This window comes from Salvelinus namaycush, unplaced genomic scaffold, assembly GCF_016432855.1.
Source record: "Salvelinus namaycush isolate Seneca unplaced genomic scaffold, SaNama_1.0 Scaffold2289, whole genome shotgun sequence".
In the NCBI taxonomy this organism is placed as follows: Eukaryota; Metazoa; Chordata; class Actinopteri; order Salmoniformes; family Salmonidae; genus Salvelinus; species Salvelinus namaycush.
In genome coordinates this window covers 1-21,349 of record NW_024059107.1, presented here as the reverse complement: position 1 = coordinate 21,349, position 21,349 = coordinate 1, and the positions used below count along the sequence as shown (strand labels likewise).

The window sequence follows — 21,349 nt, the reverse complement described above, 5'->3', positions numbered from 1 at the left end:
CTGATGTACGAAGGGCTATATAAAATAAACTTGATTTGATACTATAAGACATGCACAATGTGTTAGGCTTCCCAAATACACATTTTCCCACATACTGAAAATTGGTTTGGAGTCTTGAACAGATCAAGGGTGAGTTATAATCATAGTTGATACGTTTCAACCTCTCTTGTAGGGGGCAGTATTTTGACATCCGGATGAAAAGTGTGCCCAAAGAAAACTGCCTGTTACTCAGGCCCAGAAGCTAGGATATGCATATAATTGGTAGATTTGGAAAGAAAACTCTAAAGTTTCTAAAACTGTTGAAATCATGTCTGTGTATAACAGAACTGAAATGGCAGGCGAAACCAAGGACAAACCATCCCATTACCACTATTTAATGGCTAGTATTTTAATAATAAGGCCAAGTCCTCCCAGATTGCAGTTCCTAGGGCTTCCACTAGATGTCAACAGTCTTTAGAAAGAGTTTCAGGCTGGTTTTTGGAGAAATGACCCAGAAATTGTAGTTTTTCTAGGTGGCTCCCATTTTGGCTGTAGTGTTTCCAAGCGCGTGGAGGAAAGCGCGTTCTTTCTTAATCATCTCCGGTAATGAACATACTATTCTCCGTCTTAAATTTGATAGTTTATTTGCGTATTAGGGCACCTAAGGTTTGATTATAAATGTTGTTTGACTTGTTTGGAAAAGTTTACTAGTAACGTTTGGGATTAATTTTGTATGCATTTTGATGGTGGGAAATTTAGCGGATTATTGACTGAAGCACGCCAGCTAAACTGAGTTTTCATGGATATAAAGAAGGACATTATCGAACAAAAGGACCATTTGTGATGTAACTGGGACCTTTTGGAGTGCCAACAAAAGATCAAAGGTACGGCATTTTTCATATTGCTATTTCTTACTTTTGTGCCACACCTTCCTGGTTAAAATCTGGTTGTTTTTGTATGCGGTGCCCTGTCCTCATCGCATGGTTTGCTTTCGCCATACAGCCTTTTTGACATCTGACACAGCAGCTGGATTAACAAGTTAACAAACAGATTACCGACCATTTCGAATCCCACCGTACCTTCTCCGCTATGCAATCTGGTTTCAGAGCTGGTCATGGGTGCACTTCAGCCACGCTCAAGGTCCTAAACGACATCATAACCGCCATCGATAACAGACATTACTGCGCAGCTGTATTCATCGACCTGGCCAAGGCTTTCGACTCTGTCAATCACCACATTCTTATTGGCAGACTCGACAGCCTTGGTTTCTCAAATGATTGCCTCGCCTGGTTTACCAACTACTTCTCTGATAGAGTTCAGTGTGTCAAATCGGAGGGCCTGTTGTCCGGACCTCTGGCAGTCTCTATGGGGGTGCCACAGGGTTCATTCCTAGGGCCCACTCTCTTCTCTGTATACATCAATGATGTCGCTCTTGCTGCTGGTGATTCTGATACACCTCTACACAGACACCATTCTGTATACTTCTGGCCCTTCTTTGGACACTGTGTTAACTAACCTCCAGACGAGCTTCAATGCCATACAACTCTCCTTCCGTGACCTCCAACTGCTCTTAAATGCAAGTAAAACTAAATGCATGTTCAACTGATCACTGCCCGCACCTGCTCGCCCGTCCAGCATCACTACTCTGGACGGCTCTGACTTAGAATACGTGGACAATTACAAATAGCTAGGTGTCTGGTTAGACTGTAAACTCTCCTTCCAGACTCACATTAAAACTTCATATGGATAGGGGGCAGCATTTTCATGTTTGGGTGAAAAGCGTGCCCAGAGTAAACTGCCTCCTACTCAGTCCCAGATGCTAATATGCATATTATTAGTACTATTGGATAGAAAACACTCTGACGTTTCTAAAACTGTTTGAATGATGTCTGTGAGTATAACAGAACTCATATGGCAGGCAAAAACCTGAGAAAAAATCCAACCAGGAAGTGGGAAATCTGAGGTTTGTAGTTTTTCAACTCAGCCCCTATTGAAGATACAGTGGGATATGGGTCATCTTGCACTTCCTAATGCTTCCACTAGATGTCAACAGTCTTTATAACGTTGTTTCAGGCTTCTACTGTGAAGGGGGGCTGAATGAGAGGGGAATGAGTCAGGTCTGCCAGCAGCCACGGGCTCGTGATGCGCGGTCATGAGAAAGTTACCTCTCGTTCCATTGCTTTTCTACAGACAAATTAATTCTCTGGTTGGGACATTATTGAACATTTATGATAAAAAAATCCTAAAGATTGATTCTATACATAGTTTGATATGTGTCTACGACCAGTAATATAACTAAACGCCCTAACAAAAGGAGGAATTTGGACATAAATCATGGACTTTATGGAACAAATCAAACCTTTATTGTGGAACTGGGATTCGAAGACCATCAAAGGTAAGTGAATATTTATAATGCTATTTCTGACTTATGTTGACTCCAACATGGCGGATATCTTCTTGGGTTATGTTGGTCTCTGAGCGCCGTACTCAGATTATTGCATGGTTTGCTTTTTCGGTAAAGTTTTTTTGAAATCTGACAGCAGTTGCATTAAGGAGAAGTATATCTTTAAATCTGTGAATTACACTTGTATCTTTTATTAATGTTTATTACGAGTATTTCTGTGATTTGATGTGGCTCTGTGCAAATTCACAGGATGTTTTGGAGGCAAAGCCAAATGTAAACTGAGGTTTTTGGATATAAATATGAACTTGATCGAACAAAACATACATGTATTGTGTAACATGTTGTCCCGGGAGTGTCATCTGATGAAGAATATCAAAGGTTAGTGATTCATTTTATCAATATTTCTGCTTTTTGTGACTCCTCTCTTTGCTTGGAAAATTGCTGTATGCTTTCTGTGACTAGTTGCTGACCTAACATAATGATATGTTCTGCTGTCGCCGAAAAGCTTTTTTGAAATCGGACACTGTGGTTGGATTAACGAGAATGTTATCTTTAAAAATGGTGCCTAATACTTGTATGTTTGAGAAAATTGAATTATGAGATTTCTGTTGATTGAATTTGGCACCCTGCAATTTCATTGGCTGTTGGCGAGGGGTTCCGCCAGTCCTAGACAGGTTAAAACCTCTTACAGCTACCCTCCCCCTTTTTCAATTTCCGCCTGAAGACATACCCAAATCTAACTGCCTGTAGCTCAGGCCCAGAAGCAAGGATATGCATATTCTTGGTACCATTTGAAAGAAAACTCTGACATTTTTGTAAATGTGAATTGAATGTAGGAGAATATAACACAATAGATCTGGTTCAGATAATACAATGAAAAAAACCATATGTTTTTTCTTTTTATTGTTTTATCATCATCTTTAAAATGAACAAGACAAAACAAACATTCAGATAGGATGATGGGGACAATTTCAGTGAAAAACATAAGGGGGCAACAGTACTTGTGCAAAGTTTCAGAATGATAACTTCCAAAATGAGTGTGCTACATGACATTTATCATGAAGTCACCCAGGTGTCCCACACAAGTAGCCCAAATGTACCCAAGTGGCCAAATTGGTGAAGGTATACATTTTGAAACAAATAACTATATACAAAATGGTATTCTAACACACCCCCCCCCCCCCCAAAAAAAAATGGGGGGGAAAAAATAATATTTACATTTACAAAATAACATGGGTAACTATATACACACTTCCAATATTTGGAAGACCCTCAGTCCTCTACACAATATTGTGCTCCAGGTGCCATAGCAGTCTCTTTCTGCTGTTACATTCTACTCCATAGGAGTATATATATATATATACACTGCTCAAAAAAATAAAGGGAACACTTAAACAACACAATGTAACTCCAAGTCAATCACACTTCTGTGAAATCAAACTGTCAACTTAGGAAGCAACACTGATTGACAATAAATGTCACATGCTGTTGTGCAAATGGAATAGACAAAAGGTGGAAATTATAGGCAATTAGCAAGACACCCCCAATAAAGGAGTGATTCTGCAGGTGGTGACCACAGACCACTTCTCAGTTCCTATGCTTCCTGGCTGATGTTTTGGTCATTATTGAATGCAGGCGGTGCTCTCACTCTAGTGGTAGCATGAGACGGAGTCTACAACCCACACAAGTGGCTCAGGTAGTGCAGCTCATCCAGGATGGCACATCAATGCGAGCTGTGGCAAGAAAGTTTGCTGTGTCTGTCAGCGTAGTGTCCAGAGCATGGAGGCGCTACCAGGAGACAGGCCAGTACATCAGGAGACGTGGAGGAGGCCGTAGGAGGGCAACAACCCAGCAGCAGGACCGCTACCTCCACCTTTGTGCAAGGAGGAGCACTGCCAGAGCCCTGCAAAATGACCTCCAGCAGGCCACAAATGTGCATGTGTCTGCTCAAACGGTCAGAAACAGACTCCATGAGGATGGTATGAGGGCCCGACGTCCACAGGTGGGGGTTGTGCTTACAGCCCAACACCGTGCAGGACGTTTGGCATTTGCCAGAGAACACCAAGATTGGCAAATTCGCCACTGGCGCCCTGTGCTGTTCACAGATGAAAGCAGGTTCACACTGAGCACATGAGCACATGTGAGACGTGACAGAGTCTGGAGACGCCGTGGAGAACGTTCTGCTGCCTGCAACATCCTCCAGCATGACCAGTTTGGCGGTGGGTCAGTCATGGTGTGAGGTGGCATTTCTTTGTGGGGCCGCACAGCCCTCCATGTGCTCGCCAGAGGTAGCCTGACTGCCATTAGGTACCGAGATGAGATCCTCAGAGCCCTTGTGAGACCATATGCTGACACATGCACATTTGTGGCCTGCTGGAGGTCATTTTGCAGGGCTCTGGCAGTGCTCCTCCTTGCACAAAGGTGGAGGTAGCGGTCCTGCTGCTGGGTTGTTGCCCTCCTACGGCCTCCTCCACGTCTCCTGATGTACTGGCCTGTCTCCTGGTAGCGCCTCCATGCTCTGGACACTACGCTGACAGACACAGCAAACCTTCTTGCCACAGCTCGCATTGATGTGCCATCCTGGATGAGCTGCACTACCTGAGCCACTTGTGTGGGTTGTAGACTCCGTCTCATGCTACCACTAGAGTGAGAGCACCGCCAGCATTCAATAATGACCAAAACATCAGCCAGGAAGCATAGGAACTGAGAAGTGGTCTGTGGTCACCACCTGCAGAATCACTCCTTTATTGGGGGTGTCTTGCTAATTGCCTATAATTTCCACCTTTTGTCTATTCCATTTGCACAACAGCATGTGAAATTTATTGTCAATCAGTGTTGCTTCCTAAGTGGACAGTTTGATTTCACAGAAGTGTGATTGACTTGGAGTTACATTGTGTTGTTTAAGTGTTCCCTTTATTTTTTTGAGCAGTGTATATACACACACACACACACAAACATAGGCTGTGTTTCATTCACATACATACCCCCACCCACAATGTATAGCCAATGTGTACTTTACACATTTCATTACATTTTTATATATTGCAATAAAAAAATGTAATCACAAATAATATTTGATATTATTCATTTCAAATAGCATTAGCATGAGAAGAACTTACCAGTCCAAAACAATGTCCTCTCCGTTCAAAAAATATTCTTCCATTTTGGAGTCATAGCTATGGTCGCTAACTGAATCGTCCTCCAAAAGTATATCTGTTTCACTATCACAATCAATTTCTTCTATAATTTTGTCTACATTTGAAAATCTAGTCTTAGATTTAGCTTTCCCTGACTTATTTGCCATAATGTTTGATATATAAACAGCTGAAGATGCGCTTTACCGAAATTGTGCGTAACAAGCGTGGCTCTTTCCAGTATGAATCTTCAATGGCGAATGACCGTCTTTACGCCGGAGTTTACTACATGGGTTGGTCTTCCAACACATATCCATTACATATTGCCGTTTACCTCAGCTCATTGGCTATTGGGTGAAAATACAGTCAATCAACGAAACAGCGGTCATATAATTGGTGCACAATGAGGTCATTACTTGTTGTCTTCAAATCGGTTTCTTTCAGTCAATATGTCCCGCGAAATGACCCATCAAGTTTGGTTGTGTTACAAACAACCAGTTGATTGCAATGAAACCAAACATGACTGGATGAAGTCACGTTTAGTGTGTGTATTTACATCGAATGTTTCGTCGAAAATTGAATGAGACGGTATTCACGACACAAGCGGTTCACAAAATGTTTCGCGTTAGGCTATAAAAATAGATTTTATCAAACAAAAGACCATTCATTGTGTAACAATAAGCCTAGGGATTGCAAACAGAGGAAGATCGTCAAAGGTAAACAATTTCTTTTATTGCAATTTGTGATTGTGTTACGCCTGTGCTGGTTGAAATAGTACTTTGTTATGGGGCTCTGTCCTCAGATAATCGCACCGTATTCTTTCGCAGTAAATCCTTTTTTAAATCCGACAGCGCAGTTGGATTAGCAAGATTCAAGGCTTTTGAACCATGTGAGACACTTGTATTTTCAGGAATGTTTAATATGACTATTTATGTAGCGCTCACCGTATGTTGTCGAATTTAATCCTGGTAACGGGCTCTGTGCAGAGAAGTTAAGGAGAAGTATATCTTTAAATCTGTGAATTACACTTGTATCTTTTATTAATGTTTAGTACGAGTATTTCTGTGATTTAATGTGGCTCTGTGCAAATTCACAGGATGTTTTGGAGGCAAAGCCAAATGTAAACTGAGGTTTTTGGATATAGATATGAACTTGATCGAACAAAACATACATGTATTGTGTAACATGTTGTCCCGGGAGTGTCATCTGATGAAGAATATCAAAGGTTAGTGTTTCTGTGACTAGTTGCTGACCTAACAATGATATGTTCTGCAGTCGCCGAAAAGCTTTTTTGAAATCGGACACTGTGGTTGGATTAACGAGAATGTTATCTTTAAAATGGTGCCTAATACTTGTATGTTTGAGAAAATTGAATTATGAGATTTCTGTTGATTGAATTTGGCGCCCTGCAATTTCATTGGCTGTTGGCGAGGGGTTGCTAGTGGAACCCAAGTCCTAGACAGGTTAACTGACTTGCCTAGTTGAATAAAGGTTATACACACACCAAAAAGTTACTTTGTTGGCATTTACGTATGTCCCCATTAATAGTAAAACATAATCAAAACCTATTTCTTTCACTCACTTGCTGTGCCGTTTCATTGTTGAATTGTCCAGCCGTTTCATTCTCAACCAGGATTTCTATGGAACGCCGTTACGGTCTTTGCGTGTCATCAAATAAACTTGTTGACCAATCAGGACCTGAATATGACTGCACATCACATAATTTAACGCATTCATTATTTTTTACGTTACACATTGATTACACCATCACTCGTATTTCATGTCACAGCGATTCATCGATACGTTATGATGCTGGTAAAGTTGTTCCGCGCAACTACAGTGCTTGTATAAAAAAAAAGCGAGCTAGCTCATGGACGCAAACAATGCTCTTCCCCAAAAACATAGCAAAACGACATAATCTGTTTCAGTAGCTATAGTTAGCTAGCTAACTATATAGCTAGGTGTCATCATCTAAAATAACCCTAATTTATAAAGACAGTTCTTATTTGATTAATGGTGCTCGAACCAATCTATGTGAAGCTAGCCACAATAAGGATTAGCCACAATAGTGGACTTTGCGTTTAGCCTTCAAAATGAAAGTCTGTCATTGACAGCGATTATTTTTTACGTTACACATTTACACGTTACACCTAAATGAATACAAATAGTAGAACTATGCAATAATTGAAAAAAATAATGCTAAACAAGGTAGGAATGTTGTTATATAAAATCAACAAAAGACAATAATTTGTTAATTTGACAAAAATCTGTTGAAACCACACCGGATGTATTATACGCCAAGTCTAGACCCAAAAGCCTCCTCAACAGCTTCTACCCCCAAGCCATACGACTGCTGAACAATTAATAAAATCTCCAACGGACAATTTACACTGCATCCCCCCACACACACTTTTTTTTTTTTATATATTTTATTTTTGCATTTTCCAATTAAGAACATTCAAGACAAAAGTGAAAAGATATTAGACAACAATAGGACAAAGTGACAGTAACAGACGAGCGTAACAAAGAAAAAATACAACTAATTATATATAGAAACATACAATAAAAAAAATTGAGACATTGGATCATATGGTCACCTGCCGTAGGCTACATATTATACATTACGTGTGAAACATTATATAAGTATTATATAGAGATTCAATCAATGTGATGTGGGGGTAGATTCTCCATATAGTCAATAAAAGGTTGCAAAATTCTGTAAAATGTCTTTAACTTATTCCTCAAGCAGTAAGTAATTTTCTCCAGTGGGATACAACTATTAACTTCCGATAGCCACATTGCAACTGGCAGGGAGGAATCCAATTTCCATTTCAAGGCAATACATTTCTTGGCAATCGCTAGCAATATTTTTGTTAGCTTTATAGTATGGCTTTGCCTAAGATTGGTGTTAGTAAGGTAGACAGACCTCCGGGTCTAAAGGGAATGCAACCCCGTGAATTGAGGATATGGTATCGCATACCCCCTGCCAGACACCGTGTAGTTTTGAACACTGCCAAGTGGAATGGAGGAATGTTCCTTCATCTGAGCCACATCTAAAACATAGGGAGGAGATATCAGGGTTGAACTTGTGCAATCTAGATGGGGTGATATAGAGCTGATGGAGGAAATTAAACTGGATCAGTCTGTATCTGGAGTTCAATGTGGATGTAACACCATCCCTGCATAGGTCACTCCATAGAGCCTCATCAAGATCAATACCCAGATCTTTTTCCCATCTAAGCCGGGGTTTATCTAGCTCAGGCAGTGTTAGTCCTGACATAAGAGCATCGTAAACACGGGAAATGGTATTGAACAGTGGTTGGTCTGTGTGGCAGAGTTGTTCAATAGGTGACATCTTAGGTAGGTTCCATTGTCCCTTGAGAGTCACCCTAATAAAGTTTCGTAGTTGTAGGTAGCTAAAGAAGTCCCTGTTAGGCAAGTGGTATTTCTGTTTCAGCTGATCAAAAGACATAAGAACTCCCTCCTCGTAACAATGTTCCAGAAGAGTGATCCCCTTATCAGACCATGGTCTAAAGTTACTATTCTGGAAAAACATAGGAATCAATCTATTGTTCCATAAAGGGGTTTTAGGGGAAAGGAATCCCCCTCGTCCGAACAGCTCATGCAGTTTGCACCATGCCAGGACAGAATGTATGATTAAAGGGTTGTCTGTGATGGTTTTTATAGATTTTCTGTCCCATTTGTAAAACAATTCTGCCCCAGTGTCATCATTTACCTCAAGCTTTTCAATGTTCATCCATGAGGGAGAGGGACCATTGTCAAACCTCTGAGCCAGAAACCTAGACTGTGCAGCCCAGTAGTACATTCTAAAATTGGGGAGGTTTAAGCCCCAGTTTATCCAGGCCAACCCTAGGGGTTTTGCCGTGCCAGATAAACCGTCTGGTCAGCTTGTCGAGAGAGGAAAAGAATGCTGCGGGAACAGGGATAGGGAGAGATTGAAACAGATATAGAAATCTGGGCAGGACATTCATTTTAATTACATTGATTCTACCCAGTAGAGTGAGAGGTAAGTCCATCCATTTACAAAGGTCACCCTCCACCTTTTGCAACAAACTGGACAGATTGAGTTTATAGAGGTTGTTCAGATTACCATCCACCATTATGCCCAAATATGTGAAGCCCGTAGGCGACCATCTAAATTGCGCTTTTATCAAAATTGACCTTATATCCAGAGAAAGAACTATAACACTGCAGTAGGATCTGCAAGTAAGACAGCGAGTGTTCTGGGTTTGTTAGAAATAAGATAAGGTCGTCCGCAGAGTGACAATTTATGGGTATGGGGGCCCACCTCAAAGCCATGTATGTCAGGGCACGTTCTAATAGCCTCAGCCAACGGTTCGATGGCGAGGGCAAAGAGGTGGGGGCTAATTGGGCAACCTTGTCTGTTCCTATAGAGAGGGAAAGAGGATGAAGTAATCCCATTGGTAGCAATCCTAGCTTTAGGAGATTTGTAGAGTGATTTAATCAAATACGTAAACCAAACTTTTCCAAGACGTGAAATAGGTATGGCCATTCAACCCTATCAAAGGCCTTTTCAGCGTCGAGGGAGACTGCGACACTAGGTATTTTGTTTTTGTTAGCAAGGTGAATTATATCAAAGAACCTTCTGGAGATTATTGGAGGACAATCTATTAATTATGAAGCCAGTCTGATCTGGGTTGACCAACAGGGGAAGACATGACTCCAGTCTTTTAGATAGCATCTTGGTGACCAGTTTACAATCTGTGTTAAGGAGAAAGATTGGTCTATAGGAGGCGCACTTTAGCAGGTTTTTCCCTTTCTTGTGGATTACAGTAATCACTGCTTGAGAGAAAGACTCTGGAAAGCAGTTGTCTTCCCTGGCTTTAAGTACCTCCATAAACTCCCTAAATTCTTTATAGAACTCTGGAGGGAAGCCATCCTCCCCAGGAGATGTATTAGAAGGTAACGATTTAATGGCCTCCAACAATTCAGGAATTGAGAAGTGTTCACTCAGGCGCTCGCTGTCTTCCCCTGACAGGCATGGGAGGTTGAGAGAAGAGAAAGGAGTCGATCTCTGATAAATCATCGCTTGATTGGGAAGTGTAGAGGTCTTCATAGTATTTCTTGAAAGTATTATTAATTTCAGTAGGGTCGAAAGATCTCATTAGTAAGAGTTTCTATAGCATTAATTGTCCTTACTTTCATCTGCTTTCAGTTGCCATGCCAATACTTTGTGAGCTTTCTCTCCAAGCTCATAATAACGCAGTTTTGATTTAGTGATGGCCCTCTCAGCTTGATATGTGTTCAGAATATATTTCAATTTTTTATTTACCAAAAGCCTGTATAGATCTTTAGTCGGGCCTCTTTGGTAGGTTCTCTCTAGCTCGGAGATTTCAGATTCAAGGGCACTCAGTTCCGCACCGTGTTTTCTCTTCAGCCCTTTAGGATAGGAAATGATCTGTCCCCTCAGATAGGCCTTCAATGTGTCCCAAAGAATGAAACTGTCAGGAGCGGAGGGTTTGTTTGTCAAAGTAAAAATATTGATCTGCTCTTTGATGACTGCACAAAATTCAGGTTGCTTTAGGAGTGTAGAATTTAGTCTCCATCTATATGCTCCATTTACCTTGTTAGGAATGGAGATTGATAATACCAGAGGAGAATGGTCACTAAGCAATATGGGGAGATACTCGACATCTAACACTCTATGAAACAGTTGTGTCGATAGTAAAAAGTTATCTATGCGTGTGTGTGTCTTGTGTGGGTGTGAATAAAAAGAGTAGTCCCTATCCTGTGGGTGCAACTGTCTCCAGATGTCTAGTAAATTGAGATCTTTCATGAATGACATGGTGAGCTTGCCGGCTTTGGTAAGAAGTGAGGGTTTATCAGAGGACCTATCAAGAACTGTATCTAAACAAAAATGTAAATCTCCTCCAACCAGTAGCCATCCTGGTGGTGCTTGAGCGACCTGAAGGAAGACATTCTGAATAAACATATGGTCATCGAAGTTATGAGCATAAATATTCAATAGGGTCCAAGACTCTGAAAACATATGCCCCTGCACCAAAACAAACCTGCCAGAGGGATCAGAGATGGTGTTGTTGATGCAGAAGGGGATGTGTCTACTTATCAAAATTGCAGTTCCTCTTGCTTTGGAGTTAAAAGAGGACGCAAAAAACTTGTCCTACCCATTCCCTCTTCAATTTCTTGTGTTCACTGGCTTCACTGGGTCAGTCCGGATAAGAGAAAACAAACAAACTGCATCTTATCCCCCAGAGAGACCGTCCTGGCTCAGACGTTGTTCAGTTCTTTGAGAAAAGTGTACACGTCTCCCGGTGTGTTGAAGAGATGGCTTCGGCCTTTGTACTGAACTTTCCTCCGCGCAGGGTGGATGAGGTAGCCGGTGAGATCTTCTCCTTCAGTGCTTTGGCGGCAGGTCTGGACTGCTTGCGACGTCTGGCGAGATCCGCTCTCATATCCGGGAAAAGGCTGACCCTCTTGTCATCGATGGTGATGTCGCCTTTGGCTCTTGCGAGTTGCAGTATCTTCTCTCTGTCCTGGAAACGGAGGAACCTGATCAGGACGGCCCGTGGGGGCTCATCTGGACGGGGTTTCGGCGCTGATGTTCTGTGGGCGCGTTCGATTTCCAGTGGCTTGGTGAAGTTGATTATGCCTAGGACATCTGGAATCCATTGAGTGAAGAAACGGACCGGGTCACGGCCCTCGCTGTCCTCTTTCAATCCCACCACACGGCTATTACTACGTCTGCTCTGGTTCTCCATCTGATCTACCTTGTTTTTGAGGTAGGCATTGTCCTTTTGCAGTTGTATCAAGACCTGGTCATGTTGAGCGATGGTATCTTCAACTGTGCTAATGCGCAACTCTGCCTCAGTCGTTCTCAAAAGGAGATCATTCATGGAGGATTTCAGGTCGTCAATGGAAGAATGGAGTTCAGCCGATTTCTTATTAATTTTCATAGAAATACCTTTGTTACCATCCTGAATTTCCCGGAGGAGAGTAGCCAGCATGTCGGCAGGCTCGCAAGAGGCTTTTGTAACTCCACGGATAATTCAGGTGTCCAAGATCACAAAAAGAAGACACCCCTCCAACTGCAGTCAACCTAAACTAAAAACATAGGAAAGAGAACATACTATCAGCACTATTAGCAGATATGTTATTAAAGCAGATTCATGTAATTAAAGAATATTAAAACTATTCAAGAACATACAGCAAATAAGATGTTAAACAGATCCCAACTTACATGTCTTGACAAGAGGAGTTCTAGGGGGAAAGCAAAGATACAATAAAAAAAAAATGAAATCAGAACAAAGCACAGCACTTCGAAAGTTATATCCATGTACAAAATCAATGCACAAGTTCATCTGTCACACAGGATTCAAAACATGTACTTTACATGCTGATATTATTCAACACAATATAATGGATACTTACGTATAGTCTCCAGTCATCAGAGACTTTTGAAGAGCTTGAGGAAATTGTACCGCTTCTGTTGGACGATCTGTCGTAACCTTAAATATGAAAACATTCATCCTGAACTTTCCTGAACAAAATTCACCTTAAAACAACAGAAGATTATTTATTTCAAAAATGGATTGCACTACAATATTAGCGGGAATAATATTTTTCATAGCATATAAAATGCATACCACATAAATGACCATAATCTATTGACAATAATCACAGTATTATGTGCACGTACATTTGAATAAGATCCCTGCCACAAGCTATCTGATTTTTTCTCCCTCTGCATTCTAGTCCTGTAGCAGACACTCTTATCCAGACCACCTAAAAGTAGTGAGTACATTCATTTTCATAATTTTTCCCCTACTAGTCCCCTGTGGGAAACAAACCCACAACTGTGGCGTTGCAACCGCCATGCTCTACCAACAGAGCTACATTTGTACATGTGACGTGTGGATAAATAAACAACAAACTGAAAATAATTTATGGGGAAGGAGAGGCCACCATCCAGACATGGGTTTGTTTAAGAACCTATAAGAGGTCTGGATGACTAATAAACTCATAACTTGACAGTGTCTTCAGGTCCACAAAATACCTTGAAGGAGAGTCTGCGTCAAGTCTTTGGTGCATTTAAAGTGACATTTAGATTCATTTGCATTCATTGACTGGTTTCAGATTGTTCATTGAAGAACTCGTTTTCAACTCCAACTATGAAGCTATACAAATACAGGAATAAATATTCTTACCAGTCGTCTTGATTCGGGCACTGGAGAGTATCAGCTGGATGGCTCACTGAAAAGCAGCATATTTCTTTATTTTAACATGTCAACATTAAACTGTGAAAATCACATCGTTTTCTACTTTCCGTACTGATACCGGGGACATTTAAACAAGAATGCATTAATGGAAGACTTAGTGATAGGACATCACCAGAATAGTTGGGTGACTTATGAAGTCTCTCCACCACAGACCATCTATCTAGGCTCCCCACCGTGTATGGCGATGTCATATTGCTGAGTCTGGACTTCAAACATCCCTACTTCAATTCTTCAGGTTTCAGTACGGAAAGTACATTGAAGACATACAAGTGAGTGGGGTCACTTATCAATATGAAATGTACTATCACTGACAATAACTCTCCACGTGGCAGTACTCACTTTTTGGTTTCTCCATTTCAGCAGGTTTTGCTAGGGGGAAATACATGTTTTTATTTCAATTAGTAATGGAGGAAATGCCTTGATGGATTATATACACATAATTTTTGCAAAGATCTTTAATGTTCAACTCCTCAAATTATACTCTTAATGAAAAGGGAAACAACTACCAGACTGAACTTCTTTACTGCCGAAGGGTCATATTTGAGTCCAAGTTTGAGTAAAATAGAAATCTGAATACTCACCATCGTTGAGCAGAAGAACATTCTTCTCCGGGAGACTTGCTGAGAATTGGGAAAAAGGAACATTTCACAATAACTTCCACCTCACCTTTTCAGTAAGGAAAGTTGAGTATAGTTGAGTAGGTTACTGATTGATATGAAATCCTTCATAAAGGATTCACTCCTCTATTGCATACAGCACAACACAGTTCAGTACTCACTTGGACACTGTTTTTCCTTTCCAGCTGTTGGATCTAGAAGACAGTAGAAAGATTAACGCTATAATAGCCTCCAGAATTTCAAAACCGACTAATCTTTCCCTGTGTAATACTGAAAATGAATGCTATTCCAATAAACAAAGAGTTCAAATGTCAGAATATTTGTTAAACACAATATAATGTTTAGTAGACACTGCAGCAATTGAGTGTACTTAGAAACCTCTCATTTTGCAGTATTATCAACAGGGACATAGTGGCTAAAAGAATAGGTGGGAACTTACCTTTTCCTTTCCAGCCCTTTCTCTTTATTACTTGGATAAATGGAGAAAAAGATGTGGCAATTAGTTTTTTCCTTCTTTTATCATCATTGGTAATCTAAATCAAACTGTTTCAATCATTTCAATGACAAAACAAAATACATGTAACACTATGGTGTTGTGTATTATTGACATTCACATGTACATGATGCACTGGATGTTAAATCGTTGCCACATTTGTGTGTCTGTTGGTGTCTATAGTGGTGAGGAGGGCTTGACGTACCAACAACACCGATGACCAATGTGACCAATACAAAGACCATGAAGATGGTGATGGTGATGTTGTAGTGCCCTGAGATCAAAGAAGAAATGCTCAATGTGAATACATTAGATTTCATGACAAACATTACACTATTAGTGATGAATCATGTTTAGTGTTAAATCGTGATCAAAACTGATCAGACTCTAGGGGCAGAGGATCACAACATCACTTTTCACAGTGGCCCGTAAGAATGCACGTTTGAAAAGAGGCTGCCATATACAACTGGTTTGCTAATAGATGAAAAACATACAGTCCTCTGTCTGGACAATTGTTCCTTTATGATCTAGTCAGGTCATTACATTGGTGTCAGAAGTAAAAACTTTGATAAAAGTTAGCCAGCTGACTTCTTTGGCTAGCTATCGTAGGTGAGAACAGGGGTTGAAAATGCATCGAGGGAATCCGAAAGTGAAGGTAGGGGACGATTATGGCCAAGGAGGTGCGTGTGCATGGACGTCGGAGGATCTGGCTGAGGAGATCGCGCGGACTACAGGCGGCTGAATGAGGTAACCAGGAAGGACTCATACCCCATACCACGTATCGATGAGTCGCTGGACCTGGTTAGGGGGTCCTCCTGGTTCTCCTCACTAGACCTCCGCAGTGGCTACTGGCAGGTGCCCCTCTCCCCAGAGGCCAGAGCCAAAACTGCGTTCTCCACTAAAAGAGGACACAGGCAGTTCAAGGTCCTGTGCTTCGGCCTGTGCAACGCTCCAGCTACTTTTGAGCGTTTGATGGACAGGGTGCTGGATGGCATCCCCCGACAGCAGTGTCTGGTATACCTCGATGACATCCTGGCCCATGGCAGCTCCTTCCAGTCAGCCCTGGGGGCGCTACGGCGTGTGCTGGAGCGGGTGGCTACCGCAGGTCTGAAGCTCCACCCCGAGAAGTGCCACTTCATGAGGAGAGAGGTGTCCTTCTTGGGCCACCGAGTGGGGAAGGAGGGGATCAGCACCATGGAGGACAAGGTGGGGGCTGTCCAAGACTGGCCCACCCCCACTGAACATCGTCAGCTGAAGAGCTTCCTGGGCCTGGCCTTGTACTACAGGAGGTTTGTACGGGGCTTCTCAAGCGTCGCTGCTCCCCTGAACCACCTGCTGCCGAAGGACAAGGACTTCACTTGGACAGTGGCGTGTGAGGAGGCCTTCAACACGCTCAAACGTGCACTGATCAAGGCCCCCGTGCTCGCCCCCCGCTGACCTCACCTTGCCCTTTATCCTGGACACAGACGCAAGCATTGTGGGAATGGGTGGGGTGCTGGCCCAGGTGGGGCCAGAAGGGGAGAGAGTGGTGGCGTACTTCAGGAAAACATTTGACAAACATGAGTGCCGCTACTGTGTCACCCGGCAGGAGCTCTTGGCTGTTGTGGCTTCCGTCAAACACTTCAAGTACTACCTGGGTGGTCTGCCCTTTACTGTAAGGACTGACCACTCTGCTCTCCAGTGGCTCATGTCTTTCAGAGAGCCAGAGGGGCAGGTGGCACGCTGGTTGGAGGAGCTTCAGCCGTATGACATCACAGGGCAGGGGCACGCCACTCCAACGCCATATCACGTCGGCCCTGTACTGCTGACGGCTGCCGCCCCTGTGAGCGGAGAGAGGGACGTGAGAGAGAGCTGTATGCAGAGGGGGTCTGTGCCACAGTGTGTCGGGCGAACGGGCCTGTCTGCTATGAGCTGCAGACTGTCGACGTGACTGAATGGGGGAAGCAGCAGGGACGGGACACAGACCTACAGCAAGTGCTACAGTGGCTAGAGGCGCAGGTGAGGCCACCGTGGAAAGAGGTGACAGCGCTCTCACTCGCGACCAAAGGGTTGTGGTCAAAGTTTGAGACTGCGGCTGGCTGATGGCGTGCTACAGCGGGCCTCTCCTCTCAGCTACGGGAGAGGAGAGGTGGCAGGTGGTGGTCCCAAAAGCATTGCGGGAGGCTGTGCTCCAGAGTACTCATGGGGGGGTAGGGACTAGACACTTTGGGGTCACAAAAACACTGCGCCGCCTCCGTCAGGGCTTTTACTGGGGGCAGCACAAGAGGGATGTGGAGGACTTTTGCCGCCGCTGTGACAACTGCACAGCGAGAAAGGGCCCCCAGGCCGGTCTCATGCTCAGCTCCAACAGTTCCCAGTGGAGGCTCCCATGGAGAGGGTGGGAGTGGATGTAGTTGGGCCGTTCCCCACCACAGACAGTGGAAACCGCTGGGTGCTCCCGGCCATGGACTATTTCACAAAATGGCCCGAGGCCTATGCTCTGCCTGACCAGGAGGCAGAGACCATCGTCGACGCCCTGACAGCGGTGATGTTCAGCAGGTTTGGAGCTGCGGAGTCCATCCACAGCGATTAAGGCGGAAACTTTGAGTCCCGCGTGTTCGCCACCATGTGTGAGAGGCTGGGTATGCACAAGACCCGCACTACTCTTCTCCATCCTCAAAGTGATGGCCTTGTGGAGCGCTTCAACAAAACGCTTGGACAGCAGCTGGCCATTGTCTCTGCCAAACACCAGCGTGACTGTGACAAGCACCTGCCTATGGTCCTCATGGCATGCCGCTTCGCTGTCCAAGACTCCACCTCCTTCACGCCTGCCCTCCTCATGCTGGGGAGAGAGATCCGCACACCTGCAGAGATGACGTTTGGTCGGCCCCTGAATAGCCCTCATGTTCCCCTGGGGCCGGAGTATGCCTGAAGACTCCACGACCGCCTGGAGACAGCCCACACCTTCGCCAGAGAGCAGCTGGTGAATGCAGGTGTGAGGCAGAAGAGGAACTATGACGTGCACACCCGGGGAAGGCACTTTGTGGCTGGGGAGCTGGTCTGGGTCTACAGCCCCCTAAGAAAAAAGGCAGATGCCCCAAGTTGGACAGTCACTGGGTGGGACCCTGCAGTGTCCTGGAGAGGGTAGGGGAGGTTGTTTACCGGGTGCAGCTTCCTCCCAGGGGGAGGTTAGGACATCTACTTCATGCATAACACAAGTAATTTTTCCAACAATTGTTTACAGACAGATTATTTCACTGTATCACAATTCCAGTCGGTCAGAAGTTTACATACACTAAGTTGACTGTGCCTTTAAACAGCTTGGAAAATTCCAGAAAATTATGTTATGGCTTTAGAAGCTTCTGATAGGCAAATTGACATAATTTCAGTCAATTGGAAGTGTACATGTGGATGTATTTCAAGGCCTACCTTCAAACCCAATGCCTCTGTACTGATGAACATGGTAACCTTCAGGCAGTTGGAAATTGCTCCCAAGGATGAACCAGACTTGTGGATGTCTACAATTTCTTTTCTGAGGTCTTGGCTGATTTCTTTTGATTTTCCCATGATGTCAAGCAAAAACAATAGTACGCAAGTATAAACACCATGGGACCGACCACGCAGCCATCATACCGCTCAGGAAGGAGACACGTTTTGTCTCCTAGAGATGAACGTACTTTGGTGCGAAAAGTGCAAATCAATTCCAGAACAACAGCAAAGGACCTTGTGAAGATGCTGGAGGAAACAGGTACAAAAGTATGCATATCCACAGTAAAACGAGTCCTATATCGACATAACCTGAAAGGCCGCTCAGCAAGGAAGAAGCCACTGCTCAAAAACCACCATAAAAAAACAGACTACGGTTTGCAACTGCACATGGGGACAAAGATCGTACTTTTGGAGAAATGTCCTCTGGTCTGATGAAACAAAAATAGAACTGTTTGGCCATCGTTATGTTTGGAGGAAAAAGGGGGATGGTTGCAAGCCGAAGAACACCATCCCAACCGTGAAGCACGGGGGTGGCAGCATCATGTTGTGGGGGTGCTTTGCTGCAGGAGGGACTGGTGCACTTCCCAAAATAGATGGCATCATGAGGGAGGAAAATTATGTGAATATATTGAAGCAACATCTCAAGACATCACTCAGGAAATTAAAGCTTTTGTCGCAAATGGGTTTTCCAAATAGACAATGACCCCAAGCATACTTCCAAAGTTGTGGCAAAATGGCTTAAGGACAACAAAGTCAAGGTATTGGAGTGGCCATCACAAAGCCCTGACCTCAATCCTATAGAAAATTTGTGGGCAGAACTGAACTGACGCATTTACACCAGCTCTGTCAGGAGGAATGTGCCAAATTTCACCCAACTTATTGTGGGAAGCTTGTGGAAGGCTACCAGAAATGTTTTACCCAAGTTAAACAATTTGAAGGTAATGCTACCAAATACTAATTGAGTGTATGTAAACTGCTGACCCACTGGGAATGTGATGAAAGAAATAAAAGCTTAAATAAATCATTCTCTCTACAATTATTCTGACATTTCACATTCTTAAAATAAAGTGGTGATCCTAAATGACCTAAGACAGGGAATATTTACTAGGAATAAATGTCAGGAATTGTGAAAAACTGATTTTAAATGTATTTGGCTGAGGTGTATGTAAACTTCCGACTTCAACTGTAACATTTAGATGTAACATTTAGAAACAAAAACCTGGATTCCCAGGGTACTTGAGAACTGATTTGGTTAATAGGAGAACGACTTACTGCGAATATTCCTGCGAATGCTGTCCCTGTTAGCAGACAGAACCACATCATCACCTCTAATGTGTTGGACAGTGCATGTGTAGTTGTACTTCTGTAGGTCTTCAGGGGACACAGTGAGATGGGTTCTCTTCTGATACGTCCCATCCCCATTAGGCAGGGTCTCTTCATGCACCACATCATCATGGATCTCTACTCCATCTCTTCCCCAAAATATCTTGATTGCTTTCGGGTAGAAGCCTGTTGCATGGCAAGTCACAGGACAGGAGAGGTTTTTCTGAAACAAAGTTACCTGCGGTGGGACTGTGTAAAGGAAATACACAAACATCAGGATATTGTTAAAATATACAAACATCAAGATATTGTTAAAATATACAAACATCAAGATATTGATTAAATATAAAGACATCAGAATATTGATCAAATGTACAAACATCAAGATATTGATCAAATGTACAATCATCAGGATATTGATCAAATATATACATCTCTATAGTGTTTATGTTGTTCTTCAGATGACAGAATCTAGCTGTACACTATTCCAGAGGAAGGCTACTGGACAAGTCAACAAAAAGGACTACTTGTTTGAAAAATCTAACTGTATGTACACATGTAATTAGAATCTCCCAAGACATAGAAATAGTAAAGCTACTTAAGTTGTGTAAAAACAAATTAAGTTTTAATAATAATAATACCTGTCCTCTCCAGCATGCTTCTCTGATAGAAAACATATTTTTTCAGCCATCCAATACACGTATGGGTTAGATAGTGAATTTTGGCTTTAAGCTTAACATTATCATCCCACTTCATTTTGGTGATGAGTCCCTGACGAACAGGTGCAATCCATCTTTCATTCTTCATATCAAATAAAAGGAAGTCCTCTCCTCCATATCCATACTGTTCATGTCCATCTGTAGCACCGGTTTCCTCATCCCACTCACACTTGTACAGTTTCTGCAATATTAGGGCACCTAAAAGGGAAGAACACATTGTAACATCGATCCTTCAATCTTCAATAAGTGTTTACGGTTAGCTATCTATCAAAACATGCTCTGATGACGGCATACTAACTTGTCTGGTTGAAGCGATCTCTTGCAGTGTTAATGTTGTCTTTGAACACGTTCTCAGTCTCCATAAGAATGTGTGTACTTCTTCCCCAGAAGTCTGGATCCACGGCTTCTTTAACCCACTCCTGTCGAGCTACCACTTCCTTTGTAGGACTGTCATAGGAATATATTGGTTCCTCATCCAAATACGCAACAGCGCTGAACTCTGGAAGGCCAGTAGATTGTGAGAGCGCTCTGTAAAAATACTTCAGGGCAACTAGAAAAAAATCACATGTACCGGTATAAATTAATGGATGGAAACAAAAGCAATACTGTCACATAAACAGGCACAATTACTTACTGAAATCATGGTAGCACTAGCATCATAACAGTATAATAATTATGGTATCACTAGCATCATACCAGTATAATAATTATGGTAGCACTAGCATCATACAAGTATAATAATCATGGTAGCACTAGTAACATAACAGTATAATAATCATGGTAGCACTAGCATCATAACAGTATAATAATCATGGTAGCACTAGCATCATAACAGTATAATAATCATGGTAGCACTAGCATCATAACAGTATAATAATCATGGTAGCACTAGCATCATAACAGTATAATAATCATGGTAGCACTAGCATCATA

General features: G+C 42.7%; 1 protein-coding gene across 1 annotated transcript; it reads right to left on the bottom strand.

Annotated features, from left to right (window-relative positions):
- Window positions 1-12,963: 12,963 nt before the first annotated feature.
- Window positions 12,964-20,889, bottom strand: LOC120038648 (major histocompatibility complex class I-related gene protein-like). Its single transcript, XM_038984305.1, has 10 exons — window positions 20,715-20,889; window positions 20,339-20,614; window positions 19,647-19,946; window positions 15,112-15,180; window positions 14,853-14,882; window positions 14,575-14,607; window positions 14,378-14,416; window positions 14,136-14,165; window positions 13,725-13,770; window positions 12,964-13,072 (listed from the first exon to the last, which is right to left on the bottom strand). Exons 1-10 carry the CDS (start codon window positions 20,776-20,778, stop codon window positions 13,069-13,071), a joined length of 891 nt encoding a protein of 296 aa, XP_038840233.1. The 5' UTR covers window positions 20,779-20,889; the 3' UTR covers window positions 12,964-13,068.
- Window positions 20,890-21,349: the final 460 nt, after the last annotated feature.